Source organism: Rhamphochromis longiceps, linkage group LG4, assembly GCF_057381845.1.
Source record: "Rhamphochromis longiceps isolate RC_006_pf linkage group LG4, R_longiceps_female_GT1.1, whole genome shotgun sequence".
NCBI classification, from domain to species: Eukaryota; Metazoa; Chordata; class Actinopteri; order Cichliformes; family Cichlidae; genus Rhamphochromis; species Rhamphochromis longiceps.
In genome coordinates, this window is record NC_140560.1 from 33,839,901 (window position 1) to 33,856,768 (window position 16,868).

At 41.5% G+C, this 16,868-nt stretch overlaps 1 protein-coding gene across 2 annotated transcripts; it reads left to right on the top strand.

The window, feature by feature from the left end:
* The first annotated feature begins 1,217 nt into the window (after positions 1-1,217).
* Positions 1,218-11,713, top strand: LOC146672148 (uncharacterized). Of its 2 annotated transcripts, none has more exons than XM_085404657.1 (8): positions 1,218-1,519; positions 5,664-5,723; positions 5,973-6,029; positions 8,076-8,135; positions 8,287-8,370; positions 8,463-8,522; positions 8,967-9,026; positions 9,132-11,713. In XM_085404657.1, exons 1-8 carry the CDS (start codon positions 1,301-1,303, stop codon positions 11,370-11,372), a joined length of 2,841 nt encoding a protein of 946 aa, XP_085260783.1. In that variant the 5' UTR covers positions 1,218-1,300; the 3' UTR covers positions 11,373-11,713. The 2 variants fall into 2 exon arrangements, with proteins under 2 accessions (XP_085260783.1, XP_085260784.1); XM_085404658.1 differs by having other exon boundaries at positions 8,463-8,501.
* The last annotated feature ends 5,155 nt before the right edge of the window (positions 11,714-16,868 follow it).

The following is a 16,868-nucleotide window of genomic DNA, read 5'->3' on the forward strand; positions in this document are numbered from 1 at the left end:
AACACTAGAATTATCCAATACTTGAAAACATGAAAAAATTTTTGTCTCTGTTGTCAACCTATTGTGTTTGTATTGTGACTAAGATGAATGTCAGATCGCATTAATGACCATTAAGTCAGTCCACAGGCTGTTTACTGTGTACTACGTTTGTGTCTTGTCTATCACACACTGTGAAATTCCTGTTTTGTGTTTTCTTGAACCCAGCCTCGCCTTCCTCCTTTCACTGTGAGTCTGCAGACACTCCGGGTTGTCTCCTGTCATTGTTCCCAGGGGAACTGCTGATGCTTCTTCTTCTTGTCCTCATGATGAGTTGTTCACTGAGCCACTCAGGGCACTCCTATCAGTAAGATGTTAATCTCATTGTCTACTGTGGATCTAATACCAACAAAGGGGAAGAAAAGAAAAGGAAAGAAGATGGACACAGGTTTGGGGAAAATCTTAGTTTGAGGTATTTGTGTTTAGAACAACATTTGTATGACAAAGGTAAAGATGCTGGAGTTTTCTTGACGTCATTTTTAAAAGCATTGTTACGGAAATATGGTGATGGTGGTGTTATTAAAGTGGGAGATTTTTACAGGATACACTTCATTTAACAACACAATGCTCTGCCCAGTGGGTGCTGCTTGAGTTTAAGTCACTTTTCTCCTTCAATATGGAACCCAACCATACACCATCATAGTAAAATATGGTGGCAACAAAATTAACACAAGTTAGAAGTGTGCATCAAACCAATAAATGTTCTGGGATGTTCTTAGGACTTATGAGGCGAAAGTTCTCCAGAAACTGACTGCTGGAAGACCAGACATCATCCTTCCAACCCTGCAGAAATCTTGACAAGATTTCCTATTCATTTGTTGGAAAAAGTTTGAAATTTCATGATTTTCTTTTTTTTTTCTTTTTTCTTTTTTTTTCTTTTTTTCTTTCTTTCTTTTCTTTTTTTTTTTTTTTTTACATATTTTGATTCCTTAGAGTGAACCTCAAATAGAGACTACATTAAATCACTGACCTGCTCTGGTTAATTTATAGCAGTCAAGAAGGCTGGAATTTAAAAGAGTGCAAGTTTCTTATCTCTGGTTATCATAACCTTTGCAGTTCATACTGTGTTGTTTTAACAAATTATTAGGTTGTCAGAATCCCAAAGAAAGTTGTTTCTTTTTGTCCTGTTTTTTGTTTTTTGTTTTTTTAATAATGAGGAAAAAGTCCACACTTCCGGTGCAGAGGGAGCGCTTCCTGGTGGCTGAATCCCTCAACAAATATATTCAAATGTTTTTATTGATGGATATTCCTGTTCATGTGAATCATGCCTCGTAAAAAGGAGCTCTCAGAAGATTTACGAGCCAAAATTGTTGATTTGCACAAAACTGGAAAAGGGTATAAAATAATAGCACGCACTTTAGGTATTCATCTCTCCACAGTCAGGGAGATTGTGCATAAATGGAGACGATTCAATACTGTGGCTACTCTGCCGAGAAGTGGACGCCCTACAAAGACGTCTGCAAAGACAAAGATCATCAACGAGGTAACCTTAATAATCAGTCTGCAAAAAGTAAATCGTGCAGCCATGCGTGCATAAAGGCACCTCTGCGGGGCTGCAGCGAGTCATCGAGTTGATTAAAATAACTGGATCACAAAAATAATACATAAAACATCTTCGACGCATCTTATTTATTTAATTATTTATTATTTTATTCATTTTTTATTTTTTTGCTTCGTTGCTTCATTTAAATTAATGCACGACTGCGTAGATCTCAACTTATAAAGGCGAGGGTTTCTCCCACGTTTGCAACTAAAATAGACCTGCAGGAGAAGATGCATCTGGGAGCATACGTGTGAATAAAAAGCTTTACAACATTAATGCAGGCAGTCCCCATGTTTTCAACGAAAAAAGACTGGTAACACACCGGCAGCAGTGAAGATGATGCTGTCATAGTTTTTTATGGGATCTGCACACCCGGCAGAGAGCAGAGAGATGGAGCCATTAGCTCAGGTGGAGCGCTGTTCCTATAAGCGCCGTTAACCTTTACTAGAAAACGAGCTCCAACGTGAAGAAAAGAGAACCTTTCAGAACCTCCCACCCAGCGCTGTTTGTTTTAAACAGTGACAAAATCTACAGCAAATCCACAGAGGTCAAAATAAAAGCATATGTACACTCTTAACTCAGTGTGACATGATGGTTAAATTAGTCCCACTTTCTGCCAGAGTGATTCCTAATGTAGGTTAATATAAATATAAATTATATTACATAAATGAAAATGCTGATATGCTGCGTTAAATGCTCAAACACACACACAAACACGTTAAGACACACCAAATCTGCCTCATCCAGGAGACAACACTGTCAGAGCTCTTTATTAATATAAGTCTTCCAGTAAGACCGAAACTATTTTATTTGATGGCCTTGTTTGGGTTGTATTGATGCTTTATTATATTGTATTGTGATTAATTATTTTGTTAACGTTTCATAAAATGTTTCCTTCATAAACTGTTAGTTAAAGTGAGTTCAACTGTTAAAACATTGTAACTTGTAAAATGGAAACTAAGGAGCAGTTTGTTTTATTTTTTTATTCGTTTGAATATTCACTATTGCCGAGACAAAAGTATTTCTTATCCGATAAGTCATTTAATTGATGGAATAATTGATAAAATCCTCAGTTACTAAGGAATCAATAGGTGCAGCCCCACTTTTAACACTGAAGGAATGTGCTTTATCTAACTCTAACTGACTTATATTTTGGTCGGCCATTATTATCCCGCCGTAGATTTTTTGGTAACAGCAGTTGTCACGGTGGGGAACTCCGGGGGGTTAAAGGAACGGACCCAAAAGCAGAACACGAAAGAAAACTACTTACTGGTTAAACAAAAGGCAAGCCTTTATTACGAAACTAAAACCTAAACTGAAAAAACTAGCATTGGCTATAACAACTCCATCCATCCATCCGTATATCCATCTTCTTCCGCTTTATCCGGGGCCGGGTCGCGGGGGCAGCAGCCTAAGCAGAGAAGCCCAGACCTCGCTCTCTCCAGCCACCTCCTCTAGCTTAACTTCTCACCCTATCTCTAAGGGAGAGGCCAGCCACCCTTTGGAGGAAGCTCATTTCCGCTTCTTGTATCCGCAATCTCGTTCTTTCAGTCACTATCCACAGCTCGTGGCCATAGGTTAGGGTAGGGGCGTAGATCGACCGGTAAATTGAGAGCTTCGCTTTTACACTCAGCTCTCTCTTCACCACAACGGACCAGTGCAGCGTCTGCATCACTGCGGCCGCAGCACCAATCCGTCTGTCGATCTCCGGCTCCCTTCTCCCATCACTCGTGAACAAGACCCCGAGATACTTGAACTCCTCCACTTGGGGCAGGAACTCATCCCCGACCCGGAGTGGGCACTCCACCCTTTTCCGACTGAGAACTGTGGCTTCAGATTTGGAGGTGCTGATCCTCATTCCCGCTGCTTCACACTCGGCTGCGAACTGTTCCAGTGCGAGCTGGAGGCCCTCACCCGATGAAGCCAACAGAACCACATCATCCGCGAAAAGCAGAGATGAGATTCTGAGGCCACCAAAGTGAAAGCCCTCCACCACTTGGCTGCGCCTAGAAATCCTGTCCATAAAAATTATGAACAGAACCGGAGACAAAGGGCAGCCCTGGTGGAACGCATCACCCACCGGGAACGAGTCCGACTTATTGCCGGCAATGCGAACCAAGCTCTTGCACCGGTTGTATAGGGATCAAATGGCCCGTAGCAATGGGCCAGACACCCCATACTCCCGCAGCACCTCCCACAGGACACCCCGAGGGACACGGTCAAATGCCTTCTCCAAGTTCACAAAACACATGTAGACTGGTTGGGCAAACTCCCATGCGCCCTCAAGTATCCTTGAGAGGATAAAGAGCTGGTCCAGTGTTCCATGACCAGGACGAAAACCGCATCGTTCCTCCTGTATCTGAGGTTCGATTAGTGGACGAACTCTCCTTTCCAGCACCCTGGCATAGACTTTCCCAGGAAGGCTGAGGAGTGTGATCCCCCTGTAGTTGGAACACACCCTCTGGTCCCCCTTCTTAAAGATGGGGACCACCACCCCGGTCTGCCAGTCCAGGGGTACTGCCCCTGATCTCCACGCAACATTGTAGAGGCGTGTCAGCCAGGACAGCCCTACAATGTCCAGAGCCTTCAGGAACTCGGGGCGGACCTCATCCACACCAGGGGCTCTGCCACCAAGGAGTTGTTTAACTGCCTCAGTGACCTCACCCTCGGAAATTGGCGGGTCATCCCCCTCATCCCCAGACTCTGCTTCCTCCTCGTAAGACGTGTCAATGGGATTAAGGAGGTCCTTGAAGTATTCCTTCCACCGCCCGACAATTTTCTCAGTCGAAGTCAGCAGCGCTCCGCCAGCACTATACACAGTGCAGGTAGAGCACCGCTTTCCCCTACTGAGACGCCTGACGGTTTGCCAGAATCTCTTCGAGGCAGTCCGAAAGTCTTTTTCCATGGCCTCTCCGAACTCCTCCCACACCTGAGTTTTTGCTTCAGCCACTGACCGAGCCGCATTTTGCTTGGCCTGTCGGTACCTGTCAGCTGCCTCCGAAGTCCCACAGGCTAACCAAGCCCGATAGGACTCCTTCTTCAGCCTGGTGGCTCCCTTCACCTCTTGTGTCCACCAATTGGTTCGGGGGTTACCACCACGACAGGCACCAACCACCTTGTGGCCGCAGCTCAAAGCAGCAGCTTCGGCAATGGAGATGCTGAACATGGTCCATTCAGACTCAATGTCCCCAGTCTCCCTCGGAATGCTGTTGAAGCTCTGCCAGAGGTGTGCGTTGAAGATCTCACGGACTGGGGCCTCTGCTAAGCGTTCCCAGCACACCCTCACTACGCTTTTAGGTGCACCAGGTCTGTCCAGCGTCCTCCCCTGCCACCTGATCCAACTCACCACCAGGTGGTGATCAGTTGACAGCTCAGCCCCTCTCTTTACCCGAGTGTCCAGAACATTTGGTCGCAGGTCTGGTGATACGATTACAAAATTGATCATCGACCTGCGGCCTAGAGCGTCCTGGTGCCACGTGCACTTATGGACACTCTTGTGTTTGAACAAGGTGTTCGTTATGGCCAAACTGTGATTTGCACAGAAGTCCAATAACAAAACACCGCTCAGAATCACAGAATCATAAAGACATTGGAAACCTGAAATGACGGGGAGAAGGAAAACAGACAACCTGACAAAACTAAATGAAAACACAGACTAAATACACACAGGAGGTGATCAGGGGAAGTGGAAACACATGGGGAAACAACTGACTGGAATAAACATAATGACACCACAGGGAACGTACAACTATACACATTAAACATGGAAACACCAGATTTTTCTAAATAAAACCGGAAACATGGAGAGACGTAGACATGACAACACCAGCTAGACAATTAGGACATAGAACAAGCAGAGAGACAAACGCACAGGCATAACTGAAAGTAAAACACTGAGGACAAGACAGACCACATAGAGGACAGGAAAAGATTCATGATCACAAATAGTGATGCATGAGGCTTGTCAACCACAACAATGATAATACTCCTGTTAAAAATCACTGGCAGCTGCAAATTGATGTTTCACATCTTTAAATTACCAAATATGTGTAGATTCCTTAATTTATCTTTTTGTGTCTCTCAGGCTGGTCATGGCTCTACTGAGCCAAAAGGTAACAGAAGAGGAGATTCAAACCATAAAAAGGTAAAATATCTTAATACTGATACTATATAATAAGAATTATTAAACCTTAGAAAAAAAATTAAATGTTATTTTACAGTTAATGATCAGAAAGACTGTAACGTCACATTCATGTCGAGATTATATATTTCCGCTCATCTGATACTGAAGTAGCACCCGTATATGTGAGCCTTACAGTAAATGAAATGCTTTTTCTTTCACAATATTAAAATGATCATATGAAGATGTTTATAACAAAGTCCTGTCTTCTAGGCTCATCATGGGTCTGCTGGGCCAGCAGATGATAGAACAGATTCAGACCATCAAACGGTAAATTATCGTTTTGAGAATTTTTAAGGTTTAGAAAAAGAAGAATCCAAAATTACTTAAAATCCAGAGAGGCTATAACATTGGCCGCAAGAATAGAGTAAAAATGTGCAAAAAGGGAGTAAACATAACTGATTTAAATTTTGTGCACAAACCAAACAAGCTTCTTTGTCCAGTGTCACACTTCTAGGGAGAAAATAAAATAAGCAACCAGATTTAAATCAAGTGCATTTTTCATCTTTTTATAGGAGCAGTCATGGAAGTTTTTGAAGAAGCTTATTTATCCTCCCTGGCCACTCTAGATACATGTGAAATACACAGAGTGGTCCATGTATATTTGGACACTGACACAAGTTTGTTTTTTTGTTTTTTTACCCGTTTACTGAAACATATTCCATCTATAGTTATATAATGAACATGGAAATAATGTGTAGACTCTCAGGTTTCATTTGAGGGTATCACATTTAAATTGGATGAAGGGTTTAGGAGTTTCAGCTCCTAATATGTCCCACCTCTTTTTAAAAGAACCAAAAGTAATTTGACAATTGACTCAAAGGCTATTTCATATGCAGGTGTGGGCAATTTCATTATGTCATTAATGTCAATTAAGCAGATGAAAGACCTGGAGTTTATTTGTGGTGTGATGTTTGCATTTGGAAGATTTTTCTGTGAGCAGACAACATGCGGTCAAAGGAGCTCTCCATGCAGTTGAAACAAGCCATCTGTAAGCTGCAAAAACAGAAACAACCCATTCGAGCAATGGCTAAAACAGTCAGAGTGGCAAAATCTACAGTGTCGTAATCTTAAGAAAGAAAGAAAGCACTGATGAACTCAGCAACGCAAAAAAAAAACCCCTATACGGCTACAGAAGACAACAGTGGTGGATGATCACAGAATCATTTCCGTGGTGACGAGAAACTCCTTCACAACAGCCAACCAAGTGAACAACACTCTCCAGGAGGTAGGCGTATCCATATCAACGTCTACCATAAAGACAAGACTGCATGAAAGTAAATAAAGGCGCCACTCATAAGCCTCAAGAATAGAAAGGCTAGACTGGAATTTGCTAAACAAAAAACAAAAAAAAAAAACATCAAAAAAAGGCAGCACAGTTCTGGGAAAATATTTTTTGGGCACATGAAACCAAGATCAACATCTACCAGAATGATGGCAAGAAAAAAGTATGGAGAAGGTGTGGAACAGCTCATGATCCAAAGCACACCACATCATCTGTAAAGCACGGCGGAGTAATTGTGATGGCTTGGGCATGCATGGCTGCCAGTGGCACAGGGACACTAGTGTTTATTGATGATGTGACACAGGACAGAAGCAACCGAATTAATTTGGAGGTGTTCAGAGACATACTGTCTGCTCAAATCCAGCTAGATGCAGTCAAATTGATTGGGCGCTGTTTCATAATACAGATGGAAAACGACCTAAAACATGCAGCCAAAGGGAGTTTTTTTTTTAAGCAAAGAAGTGGAATATCCTTGAATGGCCAAGTCAGTCACCTGATCTTAACCTAACCTTACTAAACTTCAGACAGAAAAGCCAAAAACAAACAGCAACTGAAAGCCACTGCAGTAAAGGCCTGGCAGAGGATTAAAAAGGGAAAAAAATTAACATTATATTTTAGGTTATTTAATTACAATTACTTTCGAACCCTGGAAATGAAGGGATTGTGTTAAAAAGTGCTTTAGTTCCTGACATTTTTTTTTGTAATCATTTTGTTCAACCCATTGAATTAAAGCTGAAAGTCTGCACTTCAACTGCAACTCAGTTGTTTCATTTAAAATTCATTGTGGTAATATACAGAGCCAAAATTAGAAAAAAAAAAGTTATCTCTATCCAAGTATTTATGGACCTAACTGTAGTACAGCTGTTGTCAAAAGGTGGTGAATGAAATTTCTTATTGAGGCCATTAGTTAGTTGGAGTACTTGGAGACAATAGTATCTAATACTGAAGATACAAAACATCCTATGGTGATTATATATAAACGTTGAATGTGATCATATCATGCTTAGAAATCATAATTTTCTTTATCTCAGGCCACTCATGTGTCTGCTGGGCCTACAGATGACAGAAGAGGAGATTCAGAGCATGTAATGGTAAAGTAGGGGTGTCAAACATTACATGGGATTATTATTGGGATTAAATCATGGATCCGGCATATGTAGTTTATTGATATGTTTAGAAGTTTTTATACTTCTAAAATGAAAAAGGTTCCTCATTCTGTTTTTGTGCTACAATCCATGACAGCATATTGCGAGAGATAACACAGTCTACAATGATGGGGACACAGATTGTTACTCATCTGATTCTGACGAAGATGAAGATCCTACGGTATGTGAAGCTGCCTTGAGTGAAAAGTATTTTAAGGATATTAAAATTATGCCATTGAGATGGTCATCATCCATCTTTTTTTTGACTCGTAGGCCAGTCATCTGTCAGCTGGGAAAGCAGAAACCAAAGAGGTAGATCCAGACCATGAAATGGTAGCGTATATGCATACAGGAAGTTTTAACATGGCAGTCTGAGGAGACTGAGTCTGTTTTTTTCTTCTTCTTTTTTCATAGACTGAAGGCTGCCACTTAAATAACATCCATAGATCGTCACGTTTAAATGTCCTATGCCTAGTAGAAAGAGGCAGGATTACAGCTTGCAAAATGTGTTGCTCACAAAAGCTAAATTTATTTAAATTCATTTCAATTTTTTTACATGGTGCCAAATCACAGCCACAGTCACCTACAGGTGCTTTATATTATAGTAAGATACTCTCTACAATAAAATTCCCCACTCATAATTGTGCAGGGGCTATAAGAAGGTTCCTGGCACCTATATCCTCTAGATTTCTGCCAGCCTTCACCTCGTCTACTCTGTTTAAGAAACATCATCTGCCTCAATACACATTTTGTATCTCGTTCTCTTATATGTTGTAGCACCAAGAACCGACGAGCTGTGCTTCATGTGATGATGAAACTACAGAAGAAGATCCAACAGTTAGTATTTTTCATTTGTTATTTTTTACATATGGAAATGATGACATTTTGGTTCATTTCTACTACATTTAGCTTTTAAAGCATATTTCTGGCCTGTGTTACTAGGAGCAGTTTTTCTGTGGAGAGAAGAAGATATATGCTGGTTCCTCAGTCACAATGGGAGCCCTCCTCCTGCTCCTCCTGGCGTTCATTGTGAAGCACGGCTTGTCAAAAGCAGCATCCAGAGATCTCCTGCACCTCCTAAACTTGGTGGTACCCGGATGTGTTCCAAAGTCGCTTCGCTTTTTAAAAAAGCATTCGACTGATTACAATGGAAAGACTGAGATTCACTTTTATTGCCCCAGGTGTACAAACTACCTTGGTGTGGATCCCGGTAATGAGTGTAGTGTGTGCCAGCAGAGCTTGAGCAGAAAATATCTGATCTTGAAGGCTTACTACTTCCTTGTAATGCCGCTCGAAATTCAGCTAAGAAACCTCCTTGCACGCGTCCACTCAAAGCTTGGGAAGCATTTCACGAGGGATGATTCCTTTTCTGATGTCCACACTGGAAACGAATACAAGAGTGAAAGACAAGACGGCAGTATTACACTCACCTTCAACTGCGATGGCTCGCCCGTGTTCAGCTCCTCAAAATACTCCATCTGGCCCATCCTGTGTACCATCAATGAACTACCGTATGTGGAACGGTGCAAAAACGTTCTGTTGCACACTTTATGGTTTGGCAAAGGAAAACCACAAGTTCAGAGTTTTTTGACTCCGTTCATTAACGAGCTTCAGAAACTGTCTGCTGCAGGGTTCTGTTGGAAAGATGAGATCGGCTCGGAGCATCACACCACGGTAACAGTTAAAATATGCACATGTGATGCGATAGCAAGAGCAATGGTGCAGAACTTTGAGCCGTTCAACAAAGAATTTGGTTGTGGTTTTTGCTACCACAAAGGTGAGATGGTTATAAAGGGCAGGGGTTTTACCAGAGTTTACCCGATACAGATGGACGGCTGTGATCTGAGACACATGCCTGAAACAGTCCAACTTGCTGAGTTAGTGATGGGAAATAGTTATGACCAGAGTCAAATGGGGGTTAAAGGTCCAAGTCTCCTGTTTCTTTTGCCGTCATTTGACATCATCAAAGGCTTTGTTCCAGATTACATGCACTGTTTTTGTCTGGGCGTTGTCCGTCAGTTCGTCAATCTGTGGTTCGACCCGCTTTATGCCAGCAAGGACTTCCATTTGACAGATGAGCATTTAAACGACCTGGACAGAGCCTTGTGTGAGATCCAGCCACCAAATGAAATCAGCCGAAGTCCCAGGAGCCTCAGTGAGAGGATGCATTGGACAGCTTGTGAGTGGAGAGCATTTGCTCTCCTCTATTCTCCTGTAATACTGAGGAATGTTTTGCCAGCAGTGTACTACAAGCACTGGATGCTTCTTCCTTGTGCCCTTCACGTCCTCCTCTCCCACTTTGCCACTCAGGATGAGCTCAACTGTGCAGAGTTGTGTCTGGTTCAGTTTGTAGCACAGATACCGTCTCTCTATGGACTCGAGCATTGTTCGTACGACTGCCATGTGTTGACGCATCTTACAGAAGGTGTCCGGAACTGGGGGCTTTTGTGGGCCAATTCAGTCTTTGTTTTTCAAGACATGAACAGCAGACTGTTGCAGATGTACTCTGGTACGCAGTCAATTTCATTACAGATTTTCAAGAATTTCTTTTCATATGAGAAAATAATAAGACAAGGAAGTGCTACCCTTCAGGACGCCAGCACAGAAATCAAAGACTTCTTCTGTTCCATGGCAAGTTGTGATCGTTTTACAAAGTCATTAAATTACATTGGAGAAGAGTTAGTGACTCTGGGAAGTGGCTCTCAGAGAGTTTTGACACCAAGAGAAATTGCAGCGTTGCAGAAGAATGAAACACTTTCGTGGTGCCAGCCACATCGTGACAGTGTAACTGAATATAAGCGTTGTGTTTATAAGAACATGCTGGTTACAAGTTTGGAGTGTAGTGGCACATTAAAAAGAAACAATTCAGTAATAGAAACAAGCAGTTGCTTTGCTGTGGTGGAGTCCTTGGTCGTTGTACCGAAACCCTGCAGCTGTGAAGGAAGGCCCGACTGCTCGTGCAGAGAACTGGTCTTTTTCTGCAAGCAGCTGCAGCGACTAACCAGACAGCCAACTATCCAGGACACACAGATCAACACAAACATCGCCAAATTCCTTGTAAAAGTGAGGAACTCAAATGAACTGTGTGCAATAACATGCCAGGACATTGTTTCCAAATGTTTCATGATTAACCACGTGGGTCACTTATATGTCATGAGAATGCCTGTGTTTGAGACACATTAAAGTCAACCCCTGATTAAATCAAGGAAATCAGGTAAAAAATAAGTAAATATGTTTTCCATGTTCCAACAACTGATTTCCAACTGATGTATCATCATAAACCCACTGTGGGCAGTACTGAAACATGCAACAAGCACAACTTGTGTACTGCATTGATTAGGTTATTATTGCACCAGCGGAATAAAGTGATTTACATTAGTATTTTATCATTACTTTTTTATTTTGTGCAATGCTTTACATCTTCCTGTTAAAGAGTACCAGTTCCATATTTTGTGTGTAAATTAGACACCACCAGTGAAGGTCCTTCAATTTTGCATTTGTTTTGCATATATCAGCTTTGATTAAAAAGTGGAAACTTTTGAAAATGTGCATGCGTTTCAGAACATCTTTGTGCTTCTTTGCTCTCATTTGGCTTTAATACCAGCAGCACCCATGCTTTATGGACCGGTTTGTTTTTTTAATCACCATCATCATCCCAGCATTATCTAACAGTTGACAAAAGAGCTTCCTATGAGGAATACTTCACGTGGCTCCATATTAATTTTGGCTGAGGTCAATAGACTGATTACATCATCTGATACCAATAAAAGTAAAGATAATGTTGGGCACAGGTTTGAGCTTTTGTTTCTAGAACAACTTTTGTGTGACACAATTGAAGATGCTGGAGGATTTCTCAGTGTAACTTTTCAAAGCAAATACGATTGTGGTGTTATTAAAGTGGGAGATTTCTACAGGTTACACTTCATTTAACAACACTATGCCCTGCCCTGTGGGTGCTGCTTGAGTTTAAACCATTTTTCTCCTTCAACAGGTCAAAGCCAAAGCACGGAACCCAACCACACAAAAACTGTTTAAACAAGAACCAGTCAGCTAGAAGTCTTTCACCAGATTTCCACCAGCTATCCAGCCATTGTGAGAACAAAATAAACACAAATTAGAAATGTGCATCACACGAGTAAGTGTTCGGAAAGGTTCCTTGCGCTGGGGTACTGGTACTCTTGGACTGACAACTCTACAGGGGGCGACATGCAGATTCAGGCAACTAAAATCCCAAGATTGCTCCTAGCTTTAATGCTTGACTTGGACTGCAGCTGTTGATTATTTTATATCCATTGATTATTCCATTAACATGGGTATGTGTATTTGTGTATTTCTATGTGTCTAAATGCACTTGTGAATGAGTAAGCGTGTGTCTGCACTCAAAAAAAAGAAATTCAGCAACTTAATTTGTTTTTGTTGAGATGACATGATAAAATCTAGTAAGAGTGGTTAGTTGTATTTAAGGTTATTAAGGTATATTTAATTACCGTTACGTGTTTAATTGCAAACACGTTGCATACTAAGATGAACGGTGGAACAACAAATGGAACCGATGATGAGCAGGAGTTATTGGACTTTCTCATTACCACAGGTTTTGCTCATAACAGTAGCATCGCGTCGACCCCGCCCATCGAACACCTCAGTGGCTTCAGAGTAGGTTTAGCCTCTACAAGGCTCTTTGTGGAGAAAAGTGGGAGCGGCATGGGCATGTTCAAATACTTTTAATTGACGTGCACCCCTAAATACCTTTTTATTGCAAGTCTATTTTTAGTCGCAAACTTCGCTCGACTTAAATGGATTAAACCAAAGATCAAAGAAAAGAATTTGCCTAGAGGATGTTGTAATCAGGTTACTCGAGTTCTGCGATGAATCATTGCAGCCCTACTCTTGACCTTGACTGTTTAAGAAACATGCTAAACTTACACCTACCTAAATACACCTGCTTATATCTCTTTCTCTTTTATGTTATAGTACCAAGGAGCAACTAGCTCTGCTTCATCTGATGATAAAACTACAAAAGACAACCTGACAGTGTTTTTCATTTGTTTCCTCTTTTTTAAAATATAGAAACGATGAGGTTTTGCTTTGTTTTGTGGTGGTGTAAACGAATATAAGTGTTGTGTTTATAAGAACATGCTAGTTACTAGTTTGGAGTGCAGTACCACATTAAAAAGAAACAATTCAATAATAGAGACAAGCAGTTGCTTTGCTGTGGTGGAGTCCTTGGTCGTTGTACCGAAACCCTGCAGCTGTGAAGGAAGGCCCGACTGCTCGTGCAGAGAACTGGTCTTTTTCTGCAAGCAGCTGCAGCGACTAACCAGACAGCCAACTATCCAGGACACACAGATCAACACAAACATCGCCAAATTCCTTGTAAAAGTGAGGAACTCAAAGAATGCCTGTGTTTGAGACACATTAAAAGTCTGTCATTTATGATTTAAGTCAGACCTCTGTGGGCTTGAGTTGGAAAACGTGCTAATCTTTAAACCAGCTCTTCTCATTAAACCTGGTTAAATCCATCCATCCATTTTCCCAGTAATCTAAACCGAAATGCCCAGATCACCCTGTCTTACCCACATGTTTCTGGGAGATGGGAAGGCAAGCCAGCTGAGAGACATAATCTCTCAGTGTTTCCTTGGTTTTTCTCAGGGCCTCCTCCCAGTTAGACATGCCTAAAATACCACATTGAAAGGAACTCAGCTGGTTCCTTTCAATGTGGATGGGTAGTAGCTCTACTACTAGGCCCCTTCCAAATGACCAAGCTTCATCCTCATCTCTAAGGAAGAGCCCAGACATCCTTCAGAAAAAGCTAACTTCTGCCATATGTATCTATAATCTCACTGTTTTACTTACTACCCACAGCTTGTGGCTATAGGGTCAGGGACTGAGCATAAGGTGACAGTGGCCTAGAAAGCCTCCTGCAATATCAGGATTTCACTGTCTCAGTTTACAGGTGTCTCCATGTTTTATTTGGTTGACATCAGGCGATGAATAAATTAATAATAAATAAAGAAATGAAATTTACTGAGATATAGAATAAGGACCGGCCTTTCACTTCAGTTCTTCGTAGGTTATAGCTTCACTCTTCTCTGTAGTTGGCTGATCGACCGGCAACAGCACAACCAAGAGTGACCCACAGACTAGTTGAATCATGCTTTTGACACTGCCCCCTTCTGACAGCAAACACTCTCTGCAAGTAGACGGGCCATCCATGATTGCCTGCAGACTGTCTTCACACTATCCTGCTTAGGCATAAAACAAGCATCCAGACTCCTCAGAGAGTCTGAGAATAACGCTGAGCTGAAGCAGTTCTGTGAAGACAACGAGTGACTTAAAAAGGTCTAATTTCCAGCTATAAGCAAGGTAGAAATATTCACCAGTTTTTCCACCAGAACCTGAGTTGTTTATCTGTCTCCAGATAGGTGAAAAACTAGTGAGTGTGTGTTTTCTAGCAGATTGTGTTTGCACATTTTATGATCAATTAAAGCTGAAAACCAAGTCTTTCCACAAGCTTTTCCCCCCACTGCGTAATAATCTGTGTTTATTGTGTATCACACATTGTATCTCCTTGTTTAGATGAGTTTTTGTGAACGCAGCTTCCCCCTCCTCTCCTCTGAATCACTGTGAGTGTGCAGACACACTGGGCCTGTTGTCCACTGTCATGCCTCCCAGGGGACCTGCTGATCCTTCTTGTTGTTGTCCTCATGATGAGTTGCACCCCTGATTGTCGCTCAGGGCATTCCTATCAGCATTCCTCTAACCCGCTGACCTGTCATGACCCCACAGGGCCCCTCCCCTCCTGGTGACCATGCATCTGCCACATGTCAGTCACTGCTGTCACATCAGCCAAATATAGATGTCTGAACAAACCTTCCAAATTATCCAGTCTGTGTTTATCATGAAGCAACTTCTGTGACTCATCAGATTTATATTTGCATTTTTCTCTCTATGTCCTGTTGAATTCACTTGGGATTTCAGGTGAGGTTATTATCGTCTCTCCACCATTTTCAGGCAGTATAAACATTAAAATGCATTTCTGCTGCAGGGTAAGCACAAGTTATTGTTTTTTGTTTTTGTTTTTATTTCAGCAGCTAACTGAAATGATGCTGACCAAAACTTGACTGTAGCTATTAAGCAGTTAGCAAAGAAAAATGGTAAAATAATTATAGCTGATGTTTGTGCTAATATAGGAGCATCACAGTAAATTTTAGATTGGTTAACAAACATTCCTTTAGTTAAACTGTTAAGGGAATTATTATTACAGGAAAATATTTTAACAATTCTAGTCAAATCTACTTGTTGAAAAAACATCTAGAAACTATAGTAGAAGTAAGCGTTTTACACAAGTGTTTACATTAAAAATATTTTTAACTTTTAAATATGATAATGTGCAGCTGTATTCAGCATGGACGTAAAGAGGTGAGTTTATTTATGAGGTTTTGTTTGTTTTTTAGTGTTATGCTTCCCCCATTTCTACGGGGTTTGGACTCAGTGGAGACCTTCAAAAAACAGCTAAAGACATTTTTATTTCAAAAAGCTTTTAATTAGACCAGGGTTTTTATGATGTATTTTATGACTCTATTATGTTTTTACCTTGTAAAGCACTTTGTGACATATGTCTGTGAAAGGTGCTATATAAATAAACTTTACTTACTTACTTACTAATGTGATTTCTGGTGTCTGTGGACAGATGTTCATTCCATTCTGTTCCATTCAAACTTCTCCACCACCATGAGAAAGACCAAAGAGCTGTCAAAGGATGTCAGGAGCAAGACTGTAGACCTGCACAATGCTGGAATGAGCTATAAGACCATCAGGGTGAAGTTTGGTGAGAAGATGACAGCTGTTGGTGCAGTTATGCAGAAGTTATTGAAGACATTTAAAATGACATTCAGTCGACCTTACCTCATGGGGTGAGGATCATCATGAGCAAGGTGGGGGATCAGCTCAAAACTATAGGGGCTGAGCAGTCATCAAGGACAAAACTGGTAACACACTACGCTGTAATAGATTGAAATCTTGCAGCACCGGAAAGGTCCCCCTGCTCAAGCAGGCATTTGTACATGCCTGTCTTAAGTTTGGCGGTGAACATTTAAATGATTCAGAGAAAGTTCTGCGGTTTGAAACCAAAACCAAGCTATATGGCACCAACTCAACCCACTGTGTTTGGAGGACCTGAAGAATATCATCCCCACAGTCAAGCACGGATGTGGCAACATGTTTTTGTGCTAAGGGTACAGGACGACTTCACTGCATTGAGGCACCAATCAAGGGGACCATGTACCATAAAGTTTTGGAAGAGAACCTCCTTTCCTCTGCCAGAACACTGAAGATGGATTGAGAACAAGCCTTCCAGCATGGCAATAATCCAAAACATACCGATAAGACAACAATGGAGTGACTAAAGGAGAAAAACATTGAGGTCATGGAGTGGCCGAGCCAGTCTCCAGACCTCAGTCCTATAGAAAATCTGTGCAAGACGCTGAAGCTTCGAGCAGCCAAAAAACCTAAAGGAAAACAAGTGCCTGAATGCTTCCTGAGACGTGCAAACCTGGCAACCGAGTACAAGAAACGTCTCACCACTGTGCTCGCCAAAAGGGTTGCAAATCAATGTATAACTTTTATGTAGTGTGGGGGGGTTTTCTAGATTAAAATGAAACTAACAGAAAAATTAGAGAC

What these genes read in the sequence shown, in the direction of transcription:
- LOC146672148 (XM_085404657.1), top strand. Translation starts at nt 1,301, where the DNA reads ATGCCTCGTAAAAAGGAGCTCTCAGAAGATTTACGAGCCAAAATTGTT. An exon ending in CAGATTCAGACCATCAAACG is followed by an intron (nt 6,030 to 8,075) that starts GTAAATTATCGT and finishes TCTTTATCTCAG; the next exon opens with GCCACTCATGTGTCTGCTGG. An exon ending in GAGATTCAGAGCATGTAATG is followed by an intron (nt 8,136 to 8,286) that starts GTAAAGTAGGGG and finishes AATCCATGACAG; the next exon opens with CATATTGCGAGAGATAACAC.